This window comes from Apodemus sylvaticus, chromosome 18 (assembly GCF_947179515.1).
Source record: "Apodemus sylvaticus chromosome 18, mApoSyl1.1, whole genome shotgun sequence".
Lineage (NCBI taxonomy): Eukaryota > Metazoa > Chordata > Mammalia > Rodentia > Muridae > Apodemus > Apodemus sylvaticus.
The window spans coordinates 38,796,380-38,812,922 of NC_067489.1; the positions used below are offsets into that span (position 1 = coordinate 38,796,380).

Here is a 16,543-nt window from a genome sequence, read left to right on the forward strand (position 1 = left end):
CTTGTATGTAAAGTAAGAACTTTTATGAAAAAAAAATTTGAAAAGTAAATTTTAGTAAGTAGTATTTTAATTCACTAATTTATAAAACATTGATCATTATTCTTCTTTTCAGAAACAGTGGGAGCCCAGAGTATATGAAATGTCTTCAGAGACTCATCTAACTCTCTTACATAGTCAGCACATTAAAAAAAAGGCACTAAATAAACATTCGTTTTGATCTGTATAAAATGTAAAATAGTTTGACACTGCATTTTTGATGGGTGTGCTAATCTCTGCCCATGGCAGTTTAAAACCCTAGAATCTGAATCCTGGACAGGTTCAAACCTTGACACGCTATGGGATTTTTCTTTTCCTTTTTTTTTCTTATGATCTTGACCCCCACCCCTCATTGTGACAGTTGGTGTGTTAACTTTAAAATGTAGTTTTAAATAAAGTTTGAACTTATCTGTAAAGTATGCTTTTGGGAAATTTTGTTGAATTCTGTGCAGCAAATTGCTCTTTTATGTAACAACACTATTCAGAAACAGCAGTGGTCAAGAATTTGAGAAATTCTTATTTATTCTAATTCTTATTTATTCTAAAGCTCTGCCTTAGACCGTTTTCCAAATAATGTCAGTGTTGGCAGCTGTTGGGTCTGATGTTCTGTAGTTCCTGCTCCTGTGTAAGAATAAAGCAGATTATAAAGGTAACCAGGAATCTGAGTGGTGGTAGAACATGGTAATAACTCAGACTGTGGACAAAGTTTAGACATTGTTAGTAACTAGAACTTATCAAAAATTATATTAATATTTTTCAGAATTGAAAATGTTGCCTCATTCTAAAAATTTTTTTAAAAAGCTTTATATGTATTTCTGTACAGACAAGTAGCATTCTAATTAATTTAAAATATAAAAAACAAACTCAAGTTAGGATAAATCGAACTAAATTTATGTACCAATATTAAGATTTTTAATGCCTGTGGACAAACATGCCTTTAGAGATGATAATTTAAAACCAAAGCCTAATAGTTGTCATGTGTTTTGAGACAGAAGCAAATTCAAGTGTTAAGAAAGTCTCGGTGAGTTGCTCATCACCAAGCAAACTAACTTTTAGACGTGCTTTGCCTTCTGATTCTGTCTATACTTATCATCTCCCGTTAACCATGAATGATATGTCAGCCTTAGAGATGTTTTACATGAAAAGGTAATAGTGTGAAAGACTAATTGTTCACTCCAAGTATTTGCTTAAATTTTTAAGTCGTTGTCTGTAATACTCTATAAGAACTTATTTGGTACTCCTTTAAATCCCCCCTGGCAGCTGGGCAGTAGTGACACACCTTTAATCTCAGCACTCCAGAGGCAGAAGCTGGTTGCTCTTGGAGTTTAAGGCCAATCTTGTCTACAGATTGGATTCTAGGACAGCCGGTGTTACATAAAGAAACTGTGTCTTAAAAACCAAAATAAATAAATGATAAAATTCTCATTTATTTGATAGCTTAGTATTAATGTCCAGTCAGTAAATAACAAATGATGATTTTTCTCTGAGGACTTTTATTGTATTGTTTAAGTAACAATACAATAGGACCGTATTTCTCAAACTTTATTAAAATTTATTTGCAAAACTTCTAATCCAGAATTTACCCAGTTGGACAGACTTCAGGGACATTAGACCAGTAATTTATATTATATGTGCAAACAAGCTGTGTATTTTCCAGGCTCAAAACAAGAAACTTGGTTTTAATCCTTGGATTGCGTTCTCTCCCTCCCTTCCCTGCGCTCTGTGCATGCATACAGTGGAGGGCTGGATTTGATGTCATCTACACCACAGCACCTATGAGCTTTATTAAACTAGTACCTGCTCTCTTTATCTAGTTTGTTGTTTTCGTATTTTAGTGGATAATTTAGTTTTGAAATACCCAGAGATTGAGAACAGTTAATGTGTATAACATGTTTTTTTTCTAGTAAATGTTGCTCAGAAGGAAGTTAAAGTATTTCTGTTTGTATTAATTTAAAAGTTAAAACTTTGGTTAGTGATAGAAAAAAATCCCTATAAGAAAGATAGAACTCTATGTAGTAAGAGATAATGCTCCCATAATAAACTACCCAGATTGTGGAGGGGCTCTGTATTTGTAACATTCACTTTGGGTAAATGCTTTTCCACTGTTAATAAATGTATATCCTACAGAAACTCCGAATTGCATTTTTATTTAAATTGACATGTTCACAGTAGTTTAGAATTTATTCCAAAATTGTGACTCAATCAACTTTTTTTAATATTAAAAATTCAGGACAGGACATGAAGAATAATGAGACACTGTGTGAATGGAGAGTATTTTTCTTGTGAAGAGCACACACTTCATTAATTCTTAGTTGCATTGCTTTTTTAAAATAAATACCTTTGGTATATACATAAAAGGGATTTTTATACATAAAAGAATCTGCCATCTGTGGTTTGAAAATTATCTAAGAGAATATAAACGTTAAATATGATGTAGTGTGTGTGAACATGGGAGGGAGCACATTGTCTGCTGATTACTAACTTGTAGCACGAGGAAGAGTAAAACACCCTTAAGGAAGCTCTTCTGAGCAACTGGAACTCTACCTCCCTACCTCTGACTTAAACAGCTGTGACCCTAAGGTCAGTAGACTCTTATCCTCAGTGTTTTCCTGTTACTGAAGAACTGGGATGCGTAGGGCACTGTAGAATGTACTGATCAAATGGGGGCTCGGGAACTAGCCTGCAGTAGTAACTAAATAGTAAACCAAAATATCTGCTTCATTTTAAACAAACATGTATATTAAATTGCTGTATTTATATATGTGTATGTACATACATATATATTGAATTGTTAATTTTGTGGAGGGACGCATGTGTACTGTGATGGACACTGGGGAGCATGTGCACTGTGGTGGACACTGGGGAGGTCGGAGAACAGCTTGTAGGAGTCTGTTTTCTCCTTCCATCATATGGGTCCCAGGCACTCACCTCCAGCCTTAGCAGCAAGCAGAGCCCTCTCGCTACCCAGTGATTATTTTTTTAGTTCTGTCTTATTTGACATTTTTCAGATTGTTAGTTTCTAGGTTTTTTTTAAATGGTGGGATAAGACAAAGATTGTAATACACATTTTGCATCAACTTCTTAGTAACATTGTATGGTTTTGCAGCAAGGATTAAATAGGACATCTGTCATTTGTCAGGCCCTCTAAAGTCCATGTTTGTAGACCAAGTATGGAGGTGTGTGTGTATGTGTGTGAAAAATGCTATGAAATAAGTGAAGAAGCAGGCTGATAAAGGAGAAATTGTGTGATATCTGGGTAGAGGATTTCAAATCTCTCAGTCGTACATATACTGTGGAAATGATTTTTTACGTGGGAGTATGCGTAGAAGAAAGCGGTTAGGAGCGCCTGCTGCTCCTGAGTAGCCCAGGGCTCAGAGCCCAGCACCACACTCAACAGCTCACAGGCTCCAGCTCTGGGTCCAGCTCCAGGGGACCTAATGCCCTCTTCTGGTCTCTGTGAGTACTTGCTTGCACCTGGGACACACAAACTCTGGTACACACACATACATCTAAAAGTAAAGTCTAAAATAGAGTTAAGACCAGTAAGGACAAAACAGTCACTAGAAAACGTGAATGGAGTTTACCAATATTAGCCCACCTGCTGTGCCCTTTATGATTTCAGAACAACACTGACTTACGTTTTAAAAGTAGCCATTTAGGGGAAACAGCAGGTAGAGGGGTTGAGCACTGACTGCTGGCTTTCCTGATTGGGAACTGACTGAAAAGAGAGTGAGGAGGCTTGACTGCTAAGGAGAATGGGAGGGGCTAGGCATGCGTCTCAGGAGTGGAGTTCCTGCAGTGAGCCAAGTCCCCTGAGCACCATCAGCTCTGCAGAGGAGAGGAGGGAGAGGAGGAAGAGTGTGAATCCGACATTAGTAAGGTAACTAAAGCTGGGTGCAAAGGGGAAGGGTTTCCAAATCGGTCAGTTTACTGTCTGGATGTCATGACCACCTAAGAAAGAGCACTATGAAGAACGGAGTTATAGTCCACGTTTACTCAGTTAGCAAAGTCAATATTGGCTTTATCCTATCTATCTGAAGTAGATTTGACACTACTAAATAAGTCCATGTAATAAAAGGGGTACTAGTACTAAAAGGTTGGTTGTGTTTTAGAATATAGGTCCTTTTTGTTTGAGTTTCTTCTTGTTTTTATCTTTTTTAAAAGTTTTTCAAGACCGAATTTCTCTGTAGCCCTGGAACTAGGTCTGTAGACCAGGCCAGCCTCAAACCCAGAGATCTGGCTGCCTCTGCCTCCTGGGTTCTGGGGAGAAAGGCTCATTGTGCAGCCCCTCTACGTGACGAGATTTTTATTGGGTTCACTCATGCATCTAAGTGAGTAACACTAACAGTCTTGAGCCATGTCGGGGATTTGCTTGTGCTGAACTGCCTGCAAATTTTAGAAACACTTTAGATTCTTAAACCTAAAGGAACTCTGAGAAAAATCACTGTTGAACATTTATTTTACAACCACAAATGTGAAACCACAAGACAGTTATTAAGTCACTAGTCAGCCCACTGGGGAAACACTCGAAATCCTAACATTTTCCTGTTTGCATGCTATGTAACACATACAAAAATAAAATGTTTGTGGGCTGATGGAGTGACTAAGTGGGTAAGGGTGCTTGCTACCAAGCCCAGTGACCTGAGTTCTATCCCCAAAATCCATATGGTGGAGTAGAGGCTGAGAGCAGCTCCACAAAGCTGTCCTCTGACCACCACGTGGAATAGTATACACCCATACATATTAAATACATGTAAAGGAATAGTGTTTATAACACATGCTGAGGTAAACTAGGGGGGGTACATACTAAAAAATTCATTACATTTCCTTTCAATTAGGGAATGAATATAAGAAGTATGAAGGAAAATTAGATATCGAATAGTCAAAGGTACAGACTTTCCAAAGTCTATTAGCATACTTTATGTCTGAAATTACAACTTACAGTTCTTGATTAAGTCTTACTGACATTTTCAGTTTCTTTTGTTTTTGAGACTAGGTCTCAACATAGCTTGAGCTGTCCTCAAGCTAGCAATGTAACTGAGAATGACCTTGAACTCAGACCTTCCCAAATACTAGGATTATAGATGTATTATCAAACCTGACATTAATTTTTTAGGTACTGTGAATAAATTTAGAAGCATAACCAGGTGGTAATTAAAATTATATTTATCATGTGTGTGTACATCATGAAGTTAGAACAACTTCAAGGAGCTGCTCTCTTCCTCTTCCATATAATAGATACCACAGATTGAACTAAAGTTATCAGGCCCTCAGTCACCCAACCATCTCTTGGTATTGGGTAGTAATTTTCTTTAAAAATACCTTTTATCGTGCGATGCCAGAGGTTAAACCTAAGTAGGCCTCACACATACTAGGCAGATTCTTTACCACTGAGTTACACTCCCAACCTATGTGATAAGATATAAGGCAATATTTTACAATCATTCAGGAAATTTTCTGAAGCTAAAAATACATTTGAAAATCAATGGTTTTCCTTTCACTGGTAAATAAAAACACATTCTTGTCAACTATTGACAGTTATGCCCTACTGCAAATGCATTTTTTGGAACAGTCTGAGCCACCAAATTGGATGCTTCCATGTCAGCTGCCAAGGTTCTAATTGTGGTCTGGGCCTAATCTATCAGGATCTAATGCCTCTGCACCTCCCATTCATTTCTCAAAAGTGCTGGATGCACAGCTCCATGGCACTTGGAACTTAACTCTTCTAAATGCTCCACAGGAGTCTGTCACTTAGTGGTGACACTTGTAGAGAGCCAGGCCTCAGACATCTGCTTGGTCTTGCTCAGCCTTTCTAAGGAAGCATCAGCTTCAGGTATCATTGCTACCAGTAAGAACTACAACCATTAAGGCAGGTTGAGGGCCTCAGGAAAAAAGGAGGTAAAGCTGAAAGCCAGATATGGTTATGTAGATTTCCACTACATAAAAACCTAGTTGGCTCAGGCCCATTTGATCAACAGGGCAAGTGATTTATATCAGTTTACTTCATGGTCTCTATAGAAATGCACATCATTCACTTTGACCTACCTTCAAAGAAGCCTCTGAGGCAGCTGTCCCAAGGGCTTGCATGCCTGAATCCTAGCCGAGCAGCTCCAAAGGGCTCAGTGATCAGTATCTCAAGGAACATCTGTAGCATAGGTGCAACATGAGGTCACAAGAACCACGAAGAGTCTTAAGATCTGACACTGCTTGCAAGCTAACTATCTGGCCTGCCACACAGCCCGATGGTTGGCGGCACTCCTGGTCAGAGTTTAGGACCCCCACTCATGCCAAGAAGCATAAGGTGTTTGCATCTATTCTGCTTGCCTTCCAAGTGCCCTAAGGAGGCAATGCATAGGCCAACTGGATGCCGCCCTCCACTTGGTCTGTACAATAACTACGGCATTTCAAGCTGTGTAAACTACCAGAAATACATGAACTACTCGTCACGTGGTCTGACTCTTAACCCTGGAGAAAGACAAACTATTACTCAAAGCAAATCCCTGTAGGATTAAAATTTTCACATGGTATATAGAATTGCCATGGAAAATTGACCAAGCAAATCAGTCTGCTCTGTGGCGGCAACTGACTAGGAAATCTTGTTTTTCCAACATCCCAAAGGCTGACAAGTTGCTGTGTTGATGGCTGAGGGTCAGCCACACCTCACAGTATTAGATACTCTAGGGTTTGCTTGTCATATCCTACATCCACAAGTCTAAGATGGTGAATGTAAATAAATTTACACTTAAAAGGACACACATACCATGTTACCACAGCAACAAGTGCCTAGACTTTGCAATTTGTTGACTTAAGGAACATGAACTTGGTGTTTTAATGAAGTGCCGCGTCAATCACAGAAAGACTAACATTCTTGACTTCAGAATTCCCCAAACTAAGCACATCTGAGTTTCCAGAGGTGAAAATCATGTGCCCTCTTAAGATAACACATTACCAACAGTTTCTAGTCTCAAAAGGTTTCTGATCCCTACAGAAGCCAAAGTGTTTCGTGAAGAACCAGCAGATGGCAAAGCATACACAGCCTAGTGGCTCGGGCCACAGGAACTCAAGCGGAGGACTCCCACAGAAGGCCTGCTTGTTGTGCTACTTGTAGTTGTGAAATACAGTGTCGGGATAAAAGCTCAAGAGTTGGACATCTTTGGCTCAAATCCCAGCTCTGATCCCTCCTGTTAATGTAACTGAGCAACTCAACCTTACTTCTCTCCTTGTCAAGTAGGCCTTCAAGCATAACGGGTTTGTTCAGAAAGCAAGCTGTTGCATGTAGCACCATTTCTGTTACAAAGCCTGGTACACAGATCTGGGTGTGTGGTACCTGTTACCAAGATGAGCTATCTTAGAGCTTTTTTATTTTCAGGGAAATACTATTTGTATGCATATTTTCCTCTGCATATATGTATGTATGTGCACTACATGAGTGCCTGGTACTGGTGAAAGCCAGAAGAGGGTGTTGGATCCCCTAAAATTGGAGTTACAGATAGTTGTAAGCCACAGTTCTGGGTCATAATCCAGGGTCCTCTGCAAGAGCAGTAAGTGCTCTTCATAACTAAGCCAACTCTCCAGCCTTTTATTTGTGTCTGTCTGCTACCTACCTACATCTACCTACCGACCTACCTACCTACCTACCTGAACCTAGGGCCTGATGAGTACTTGGTTAAGTGTGGGACTGCCGTTTCAGATAATACTCCTAAACCCGGTTTGATGGCTCATGCCTGAGTATCAGTACTCCGGAGATTGAGGCAGGAGGATCACAACTTTCAGGCCAGCCAAGGTTTCAAAACAAAACCAAAATATTAAGCAGGTAACTTACTTTTTATGTTTTGGATCCAATCTGATTCTTAATATCCCGGACTATTAACCAGGGGAAATGACTGACGACATTTTGGCTAACATCTTCCTGGTCATCACTTTTTAGTCTACGTACTGTATGTAAGCATCTGTGTAATAAATAAGCTTGGACTATGTACACTGTCTACAACTGCTTCACCTCTAAACAATGCTACATAAAGTCTTCATGCCAGCCAGTCCAAGTCCCTGACGGACTGCTGAGTAAGCAGTCTGTAGCAATCAGAATGGCAGATGCTATCAAGGCCTACTGCATACCATCAAATGGATCTTCTACCTCATTTCATTCTTATGAGAGGGTCAAAATTGGAAGGTTTTTTTTTTAATAAATTGAATTTTATTCTATTTTTATTATTTTGGCTTTTGAAGACTAGCCTATGTATCCCAAGCTGGATTTGAACTTCTGATTCCTCTACTGACACCTCTCAAATTCAGATTTTAGTCATGTACCACCTTGTCCACCTTAGTATCTTAACGTTAATATAAAACCTCTCGTGAATTCCTATTCCTTCCCTAAAACAATCTTGGTGATGCTGGCCTTGCAGAAGTGCCTGTGTGCAGTCTCTGGGGGAAAAGCTGCCTTTGCATACCTACAAACTGGGTCGACACTACTGGGTTAAGAGGTAAGTATTAGTCATGGCAGATTGTGACCATTTAAGTCATATGTTTAGTAATCTACTTGCATAACCCTTGTTGTTTAATCTAGATATTATGTTCAGCCTGTATCTCTTGATAATAACCCCCCACCCTCAAACCAACACAGGCACACACCCAGTCAGCATGCATGATGGCTGACATGGCCGACAGTGAATCTTTATTGAGTATCATGACACAGCAGGCTGTCCAAAACTAAGTGGATACAGTCTGCCACAAAATACATTCCACTGCCAATTGTGAAGGTTAGAAAGATGAACAAGTTCTGTTTGCAGTTTTCATAAATACATTGATTTCTGAAAAATATTAGTAATACTATATTGTATGAAAATCTAAAAAAATATGATTAGAAGGAAAAAACATTACATTGATTATACATACAAGAATTTAAAATAACGAATTTGTGTTAAGTTTTTGAACTCAAGTTTTTGAAGCTAGCTAGAATCTTCTTGGGGTTACTGGCAGGCAGAATGATTAGGAAAAGGAGAACATTCTTTAAAAAACAAAATACTGCTTGGATAATAGTTATTGTATAATCCTCCAAAATACTGTTTCCAGAGTCAGAGGTCTGTTGATTGCCCATTAAAATAAGTATCAAATGTCTTCTGAGGAACTCCAGCCACGCATAGTGACATTGTCCTAACAGCAAAAGTGGAAGACGTGTCAGTTCTAAGAGAACCAGGAGAAAAGAAAACTACTGGTATGCAGAAAAACATAAATATGTAGATTAAAAAAGAACAGGTGACTTTTACATTAATCACCCAGGGCACTGAATCAAACACTATCGGAGAGCCTTGACGGGTTCCATAGAGGTCACAGTTATCCCTTCTGCAGAGTCAAAGTGAAATGAACTGGCGATTCTACATGGCGTCCCTTAAAGAGTTTACCTGTGAGTGGAAGTAATGATGATCAGAACAAACAATGACAAACAGTCTATAAGCAGCATGACCATGGTGAGGGCAGTCCTGACTAAAGACGAGAGGCCTTGAGCCTCTGCCTGTGGAAGGGGACCAGGCACACTGCAGAGCACATCTTCAGGCCTCAGCATGTCCTATAGGCTGATGCGTGCTCACCAGCCTATACAGGGATCTGGGCAATCTCGAAGGTGACTTTCAAATTGATCTTTGGTAACGTCCATCAAGGTTGTGAATACAGTCAGCTGAAAATAAAAGTTTTCATTTTAAAAATATTTTCAAGTCTAGGATTTTCTTGTACATATTAGTATGTGTCTCCCCCGCCCCCGGCAAATAATTTGTTTTATAATGATATTTAATAGTAATCAGTGAACACTTTGGGATTCATTTAACTCTCTCCAATGTGTGATTGGCAGTCATGCAAAGCCCACAGATACTGTGGAGCAGAACAATTTGGCTTTGGCTATGTTAAGGATACTCAATCCATTCCCATTACAGTAAAAACAAAACAAAAAAACCCTGTAGGCACACAGTACAAAGCATACCCCATCACCCCCTGGCCATGCAGACCATACAGTGCACCCCACCGTGAATCACATGGGAATACTGTGCAAAGCAGAACTGGTAGGCTGACTGAGGTAAACCAAGGAGGCAGTCCCTGGTTAGTTGCAAATGCTAAAGGGAAGAAGACTTTGTTCTAGAAGGCATAGGCAAGGCCTGTTTATTTTAGAAAGACTCAGGCAAGAACAAAGAAAATGGGCTAGTCACAGCCAACATATCCAGAAATGACCTCTGTACGAAGAATGACTATAAGCAAGTGGGCTGACTAGGTTTCTTGGTTATAGTTCAGGGAAAGATAAAAGGACAGAATAAAGTTATGGAGTCACCCCACCCTGATAAGACAGGGCTGGCTCTACCTGAAAATGAACCTCACAGTCTGTCTAGTCAAGCTTTAGGTGTTAGTGAATAATCCAGTGTGTAACTTCCAACACATGGAGAAGTCACACTAGACAGTCCAATGCTATGTAAGCAGAGCTGAGAGGAAACTGACAGGACTGCCCAGTGAGCAGCGTCCTGACTACATTCCGAAGGTGGTGGTTGCAGGCACTCGAGATCGTTTTTTTAAAAAACCAGACCTTCAAGCTGAGAGGGGTGGTGCCTGTCTGCAATCTCAGCACTCAGGAGGCTAAGGCAGAAGACACGTCTGAGGCCAACCTGGGCTACAAAGTGAGTTCAAGACTTGACTTTCGGATACAGAGTCTCAAAACATGAGTCAATGAATAAAGTAATAAATCTGAAGTTTAGTTGGGCGGTGGTGGTGCACCCCTGTAATCCCAGCACTCGGGATGCGGCAGAGGCAGTCGGATTTCTGAGTTCGAGGCCCAGCCTGGTTTACAGAGTGAGTTCCAGGACAGCCAGGACTATACAGAGAAATCCTGTCTCGAAAATAAAAATAAAAATAGAAAATAAGTCTGAAGTTGGAAATAACTGGTATGCTCAAAATGATCTAAGGTAAGAGAAGACAAAACATACATGCAAATTCTTTCTGAAAGCTGTACATGTGTTGTTTGTATGTGAGGACATACCTTGTTAAGGACAGGTTTTGTTGATAGGACATCATAGATGGTAGCAAATGAGAGATTCTAAAATACGAAAAAAAAATTGTGTTCAGTGCATTAAATACAGACCTTTGGTAGTATTTACACATAAAAATGGGTCATTAAAAACAAAAACATTTTTCAGTCTTCCAAAAGCTATCTATCTCCCTTGGAGTCACTGCTAGAAACAAAGGTGATGGTCCTTTTTTTTTTTTTTCCTTCTTTTTTTTTTTTTTCTTTTTTCTTTTTTTCCAGACAGGGTTTCTCTGTGTAGCCCTGACTGTCCTGGAACTCACTCTGTAGACCAGGCTGGCCTCAAACTCAGAAATCCGCCTGCCTCTGCCTCCCGAAAGCTGGGATTAAAGGCGTGCACCACCACCGCCCAGCTAAAGGTGACAGTCCTAATGTATCATTTCTTTCTCTCTCCTCTGGCTTTGAAATTTATTTAACTTTAAAGAACAGTGCCTGACAGTGTAAGGAAGAAAAATTACAGCAAAAATTCATTCCTTAAGTTCGATAGCAAAAGCACCATAAGGTGTGTCAAGAGATGGTAATAGGTTTGTGAATTCCTCAAGATCAAATAAAAATAGCAGAACTAAGACAATCCTTAATGAACAGTGCTTTTCTACATATGACAATGCAAATGTACCTTCTGTGTCGTGTTGTTTAGACACTTCTTTGCTGGTGTTCTGCGGTCATCAAGAAACAAGGTGTCCTTCCACCTGTCATAATTGGTTTGGACCACGTACCATCTGCCATTCTCAGGATCCAGTCTAGACATGAGGAGAGTCCCTCTTAGACTTCACATTTGCCTGGGTTCTTGTTTTTACTTATTTTACTTTATCAAATATACTTACTCATAGACATCCAAAGACTCTTTTCTTTCTCGGGTAATCACACAACCCTCTCCAGACTGGTTGCCCCCCAGGATAAAATAGGCTGGAGCCATTATCTTGGTCTTTGTTAGAGTGTTCTTTGCGTCTTCATAACTAGATAGAAACATTTTTAAAAGTAAGCATTTTTATTTGACTGAGTGCTGCGTTTTAGTTGTAGAAACTAAAGGGAAACAGGTGTCAGAGGTCCCTTAATGGAGTTATTTAGCTGAAGGTGGACAGGCAGGGACACACACACACACAGAGAGAGAGAGAGAGAAAGAGACAGACATACAGACAGACAGACACAAAGTTAAAAGTTTTCTGAATGTGCAGTGACCAAAAATTAGTTGTAAATCACATCAACATGAGCTAAATCTGGGGATGCTCTAGTGTGTTGCGTGTGCAACTTCCCTGCAGCCCTGTTTCTGAATGTGCACTTTTCTCTGCTCTGGCCAACACCTCAGCTCACACTCAGGACAGCAGCTGGAATAAAACGTGATGTTAAGACTAACTACACCTCCTGGGTTTTCTGCTCATATATAATCAATGGCTTAATTATGAAAACAAACCCTTTTAATAATGTTCTACTGGTATAAGGACACATGCTCTACTATATTCATAGCGGCCTGATTTATAATAACCAGAACCTGGAAAGAACCCAGATGTCCCTCAACAGAGGAATGGATACAGAAACTGTGGTACATTTACACAATGGAGTACTACTCAGCTATTAAAAACAACGAATTCATGAAATTCTTAGGCAAATGGATGGAACTGGAAAATATCCTGAGTGAGGTAACCCAATCACAAAAGAACACACATGGTATACACTCATTGATAAGTGGATATTAGCCCAGAAACTCAGAATACCCAATATACAATTCCTGGACCACATGAAGCTCAAGAAGAAGGAAGACCAAAGTGTGGGTACTTCAGTCCTTCTCAGAATGGGGAACAAAATACCCATGGGAGGAGATACTGAGACAAAATGTGGAGCAGAGACTGAAGGAAAGGCCAACTAGAGGCTGCCCCACCTGAAGATTCATCCCATACACTATTGTGGATGCCAACAAGTGCTTGCTGCCAGGAGCCTGATATAGCTGTCTCCTAAGAGGCTCTGCCAGAGCCTGACAAATACAGAAGGGAATTCTTTGACTGAGCACAGGGTCACCAATGGAGGAGCTAGAGAAAGGGCCCAAGGAGCTGAAGGAGTTTGCAGCCCCATAGGAGGAACAACAATATCAACCAACCAGTACCCCCAGAGCTCCCAGTGACTAAACCACCAACCAAAGAGTACACGTCTCCAGCCGCATACATAGCAGAGGATGGTCTTGTTGGTCCAAAGGGAGGAGAGGCCCTTGGTCCTGAGAAGGCTTGACTCTCCAGTATAGAGGAATGCCAGGACAGGGAAGCAGGAGTAGGTGGGTTGGTGAGCAGGGGGAGGGAGGATGGGATAGGGTGTTTTTGGAGGGGAAACCAGGAAAGGGGATAACATTTGAAATGTAAATACAGAAAATTTCTAATTAAAAAAAAGAATTACTATACCTCTTAGGTTTTCTGCTTATATGTAAACAATGGCTTAATTGTGAAAACAAACCCTTTAAATAATTTTCTACTGTTATTTCTCAATTTGAAGTATAAAAGTAGTTTATCCTTGGGTTGAATTTCATTAGAGATTTTAAAAATATTATCGCGCGCGCGCGTCCGTGCGTGTGTGTGTGTGTGTGTGTGTGTGTGTGTGCCTGCAGGAAGGCACAAGGCCTAAGGAACTGGAGGTGCAGGTGGCTGTGAACTGCCATGTGGGTGGTGGGAACCAAAGCTGGGGCCTCGAAAAGAACAAGTTCTCTTAACCACTGAGCCATCGCTACAGCCTCTAGAAAAAAACAACAGTACACACACACACACACACACACACACACAAAACACCACAAGACTGGAGAAACAGTTTTTGAAACACGGGGAGCAATAACTTTGAAAATAAGGACTATCAAGAACTGGAGTGGATAATCAAGGAAGACAGCTAACTTCTATTCCCTGGTAACTGTTAGAAACTAAGATCGGTGCTCAGTTAGTCCAAGTCATGTGGACTCAATATGTCCTAAAGATAATTTGGTATTATTCGACACATTGATAGACTGCAACTTCTAGGCTATTATGTACTACAATTAGATACTATTTTTTTCATGACAAGAAACAATGTATATAAAGATTTTACTGAATAGCATTTCCTATGTACATGGCATAATTTTTTAGAATAATTTTTTTGGATATCTTTCCTAGTGTTGATATCTCTAATACTTCTAAATAATTCAATTCATTGCTTTGGTAAGAGAGCACAGAGCACACAGAAAACAGGAATAATTCCACGTAAATGTTAAAGACTCACCTAAAGAAATGTACAACACTTCCTCAATGGATGTGAAACTGGGGCTTGGCAAATATTTTTATATTTTAATGAGTTATATTATATAAAAGAGATATTTGATAAGGCAACAAATCACTTCACCTTGTACTGTTTTCCAGAACTGATCTGGTGATAAACCCTACCCATTGGGCATTCTTCTTTCCGAACATCCATTCTAGGATACCTGGAAGAGAGGAAGTACAGGCCATCACAGGCCTGAGGAGGTGGGATCACTGCCCTCCCTTACAAAGACTGAGATCCCCACTACATTTCCAGACATTCCACTCACCCAGATAGCCACCATTTATACTGAAACGTTCATTTAGCGTAAGACTAAACAGTCCCTGAGAAAAAGACAAAACAATGCCGTCAGAAGTGTCAATGTGCTCTGGAAGGCCCCTTCTCTCTACCAGGACAGTAGTATACGATGACCTGAATGGTCTACGGCGGAATGCGATCTGAGTTAGGAAATTAATGGCCACACGTTTTGTAAAAGAAATGAAGAGCAGAAAGTCATGAACTGACTGTGACTTGCCCGGGCGAACGAGAGACCCAAGCCTGGCAGCCATTTTTACTTTGAGACCTTGAGAGCCAGTCACATGGCCTTCGTCTTCAGATGAGCATAGACGCAAGACCCGGTCTACTTTTCTGTGGCATGGAATCTCACAGGCTTCGAACTCTGTCCGCTGAGACAGGTCTTGGTGCGTAGCCCTGGCTGGTCTGGACATCACTGTGTAGACCATACTGGCCTTGAACACACCGATGTCTGCCTCCAGAGTGTTAGGGTTGAAGAAGCGCGCCATCGTGCCTACCCTCAGATGCTTTTTATGTCCTCTTTTCTTACACTCCCAGATGGTAAACCCAGGACACAAAACTGTTTCAAAAGTTACATATTTCTTACTGGTTTGAATCCTGTCAACATGCCCACATATCCAGCAAAACTTGTAGCCTTGAAAACAGTCTTATTGTTTCTTTGGAAGTCCAGATTCACTGTCAAGGGCTTTAATTCTTCTGTGACAACCCAAGTGTTGTTATTAATATTCCACCTAAAAAACACAAGTGTTGCTGATGTTAAAGACAAGGCTGAAGGTGAGAGTCTGGCACTGCACAGATGCGCCCTGCGTGCTTGTCACTGAGTCTTGGTATGGAATCTAAGATAGCTTCAAACTTGTGATCTTCCTGCCTCAACCTTTCAAGGGCCAGGACTGCAGGCCTGATATAGTACCTGTCTGGTTTACAGGTACTTTTTCTATCTGATCACTTTGGATCAACCTTTACAAGATCCTTATGAGTGTGCTATAGTTTGGATTTGAAATATTACAGGCCCAGTCCTCAGTGCACTGATGTTCAGACATAAGGCTTTAGGAAGTGATTAGATTAATCCACTGATGGGTGAATAAGCTGAGAGTTTATTAGGAGACAACAACATAGGAGCTGGGTCCTGTAAGAAGGAAGCAGGGTCCTGGATGTCTATCCTTGGAGGCGACATTGTCTTTACTGCATTCCTCTCTTGATGAGGTGAACAGCCTCCTGTGATACCTGTTCCAACCAACACGATTCTCTAAGGCCTAATTAGCCTTAGAAATAGAAGAGCCAGTTGACCATGGACCGAAACCTATGCACTATAAGCCAGATTGAACTTTTCTTCATCCCAAACAGGGTGGTTCCATCCTTTTTCCAAGGGCTAAAACTTGACGCTCAGAAAAGCTGATTAACTCTGGTCACATAAATAGTGAGACCTAGATTCAAATGAAGATCTCTATTAAAAAGCCACCATTTTTTTTTCATAAAGGTCACGATGACAGACTTCTTTAAAGCAATAAATGAAAGTAAGCTTCAAGCATGCTGTGGATCTCTGTTCACTGCGTGCAACTTTTGGGATACGCCTAAGTGACTGAGACGTGTCCCCCGTGTGCCTACCTTTCTAACACCAAGGAATCCAGTCATCTTCACGCATGGTTGTCTTCTGCACATGAGGGGCACTTACTTTCATCAAGGTAATACTACTGTCTACACTTCTGATGTAGTCAAAGTATGTCAAGTTGCTTACTTACCCAAGAAATATTCCAAAATCCATGTTTCTTCCATGTAGTAAATGACCTTTTAAGAAGAAAGCGACAGAGACATGCATCCACAGTTAAGATAAAACACGATGGATCCTTAATACAGATGGACATAGGCAGATGTGAATATTTACATTCAAAA

At 40.4% G+C, this 16,543-nt stretch overlaps 2 protein-coding genes across 13 annotated transcripts in view; one reads left to right on the forward strand and one right to left on the reverse strand.

Moving 5' to 3' along the window:
• Pcm1 (pericentriolar material 1) overlaps positions 1–452 on the forward strand; it is a 93,975-nt gene extending 93,523 nt beyond the window's left edge. For all 12 annotated transcript variants that reach the window (XM_052162363.1, XM_052162366.1, XM_052162367.1 and 9 more), the window contains one exon: positions 113–452. In XM_052162363.1, coding sequence (XP_052018323.1) covers positions 113–138 — 26 coding nt within the window. In that variant the 3' untranslated portion in view covers positions 139–452. The remainder of the gene's footprint in view (positions 1–112) is intronic.
• An 8,233-nt stretch (positions 453–8,685) lies between these two features.
• Positions 8,686–16,543, reverse strand: part of Asah1 (N-acylsphingosine amidohydrolase 1) — a 31,959-nt gene continuing 24,101 nt past the window's right edge. Inside the window, exons 7-14 of the mRNA XM_052162155.1 lie at positions 16,393–16,438; positions 15,240–15,384; positions 14,628–14,682; positions 14,441–14,522; positions 11,917–12,048; positions 11,709–11,832; positions 11,048–11,104; positions 8,686–9,706 (exon numbers count right to left, since the gene is read on the reverse strand). Coding sequence (XP_052018115.1) covers positions 9,617–9,706; positions 11,048–11,104; positions 11,709–11,832; positions 11,917–12,048; positions 14,441–14,522; positions 14,628–14,682; positions 15,240–15,384; positions 16,393–16,438 — 731 coding nt within the window. The 3' untranslated portion in view covers positions 8,686–9,616. The remainder of the gene's footprint in view (positions 9,707–11,047; positions 11,105–11,708; positions 11,833–11,916; positions 12,049–14,440; positions 14,523–14,627; positions 14,683–15,239; positions 15,385–16,392; positions 16,439–16,543) is intronic.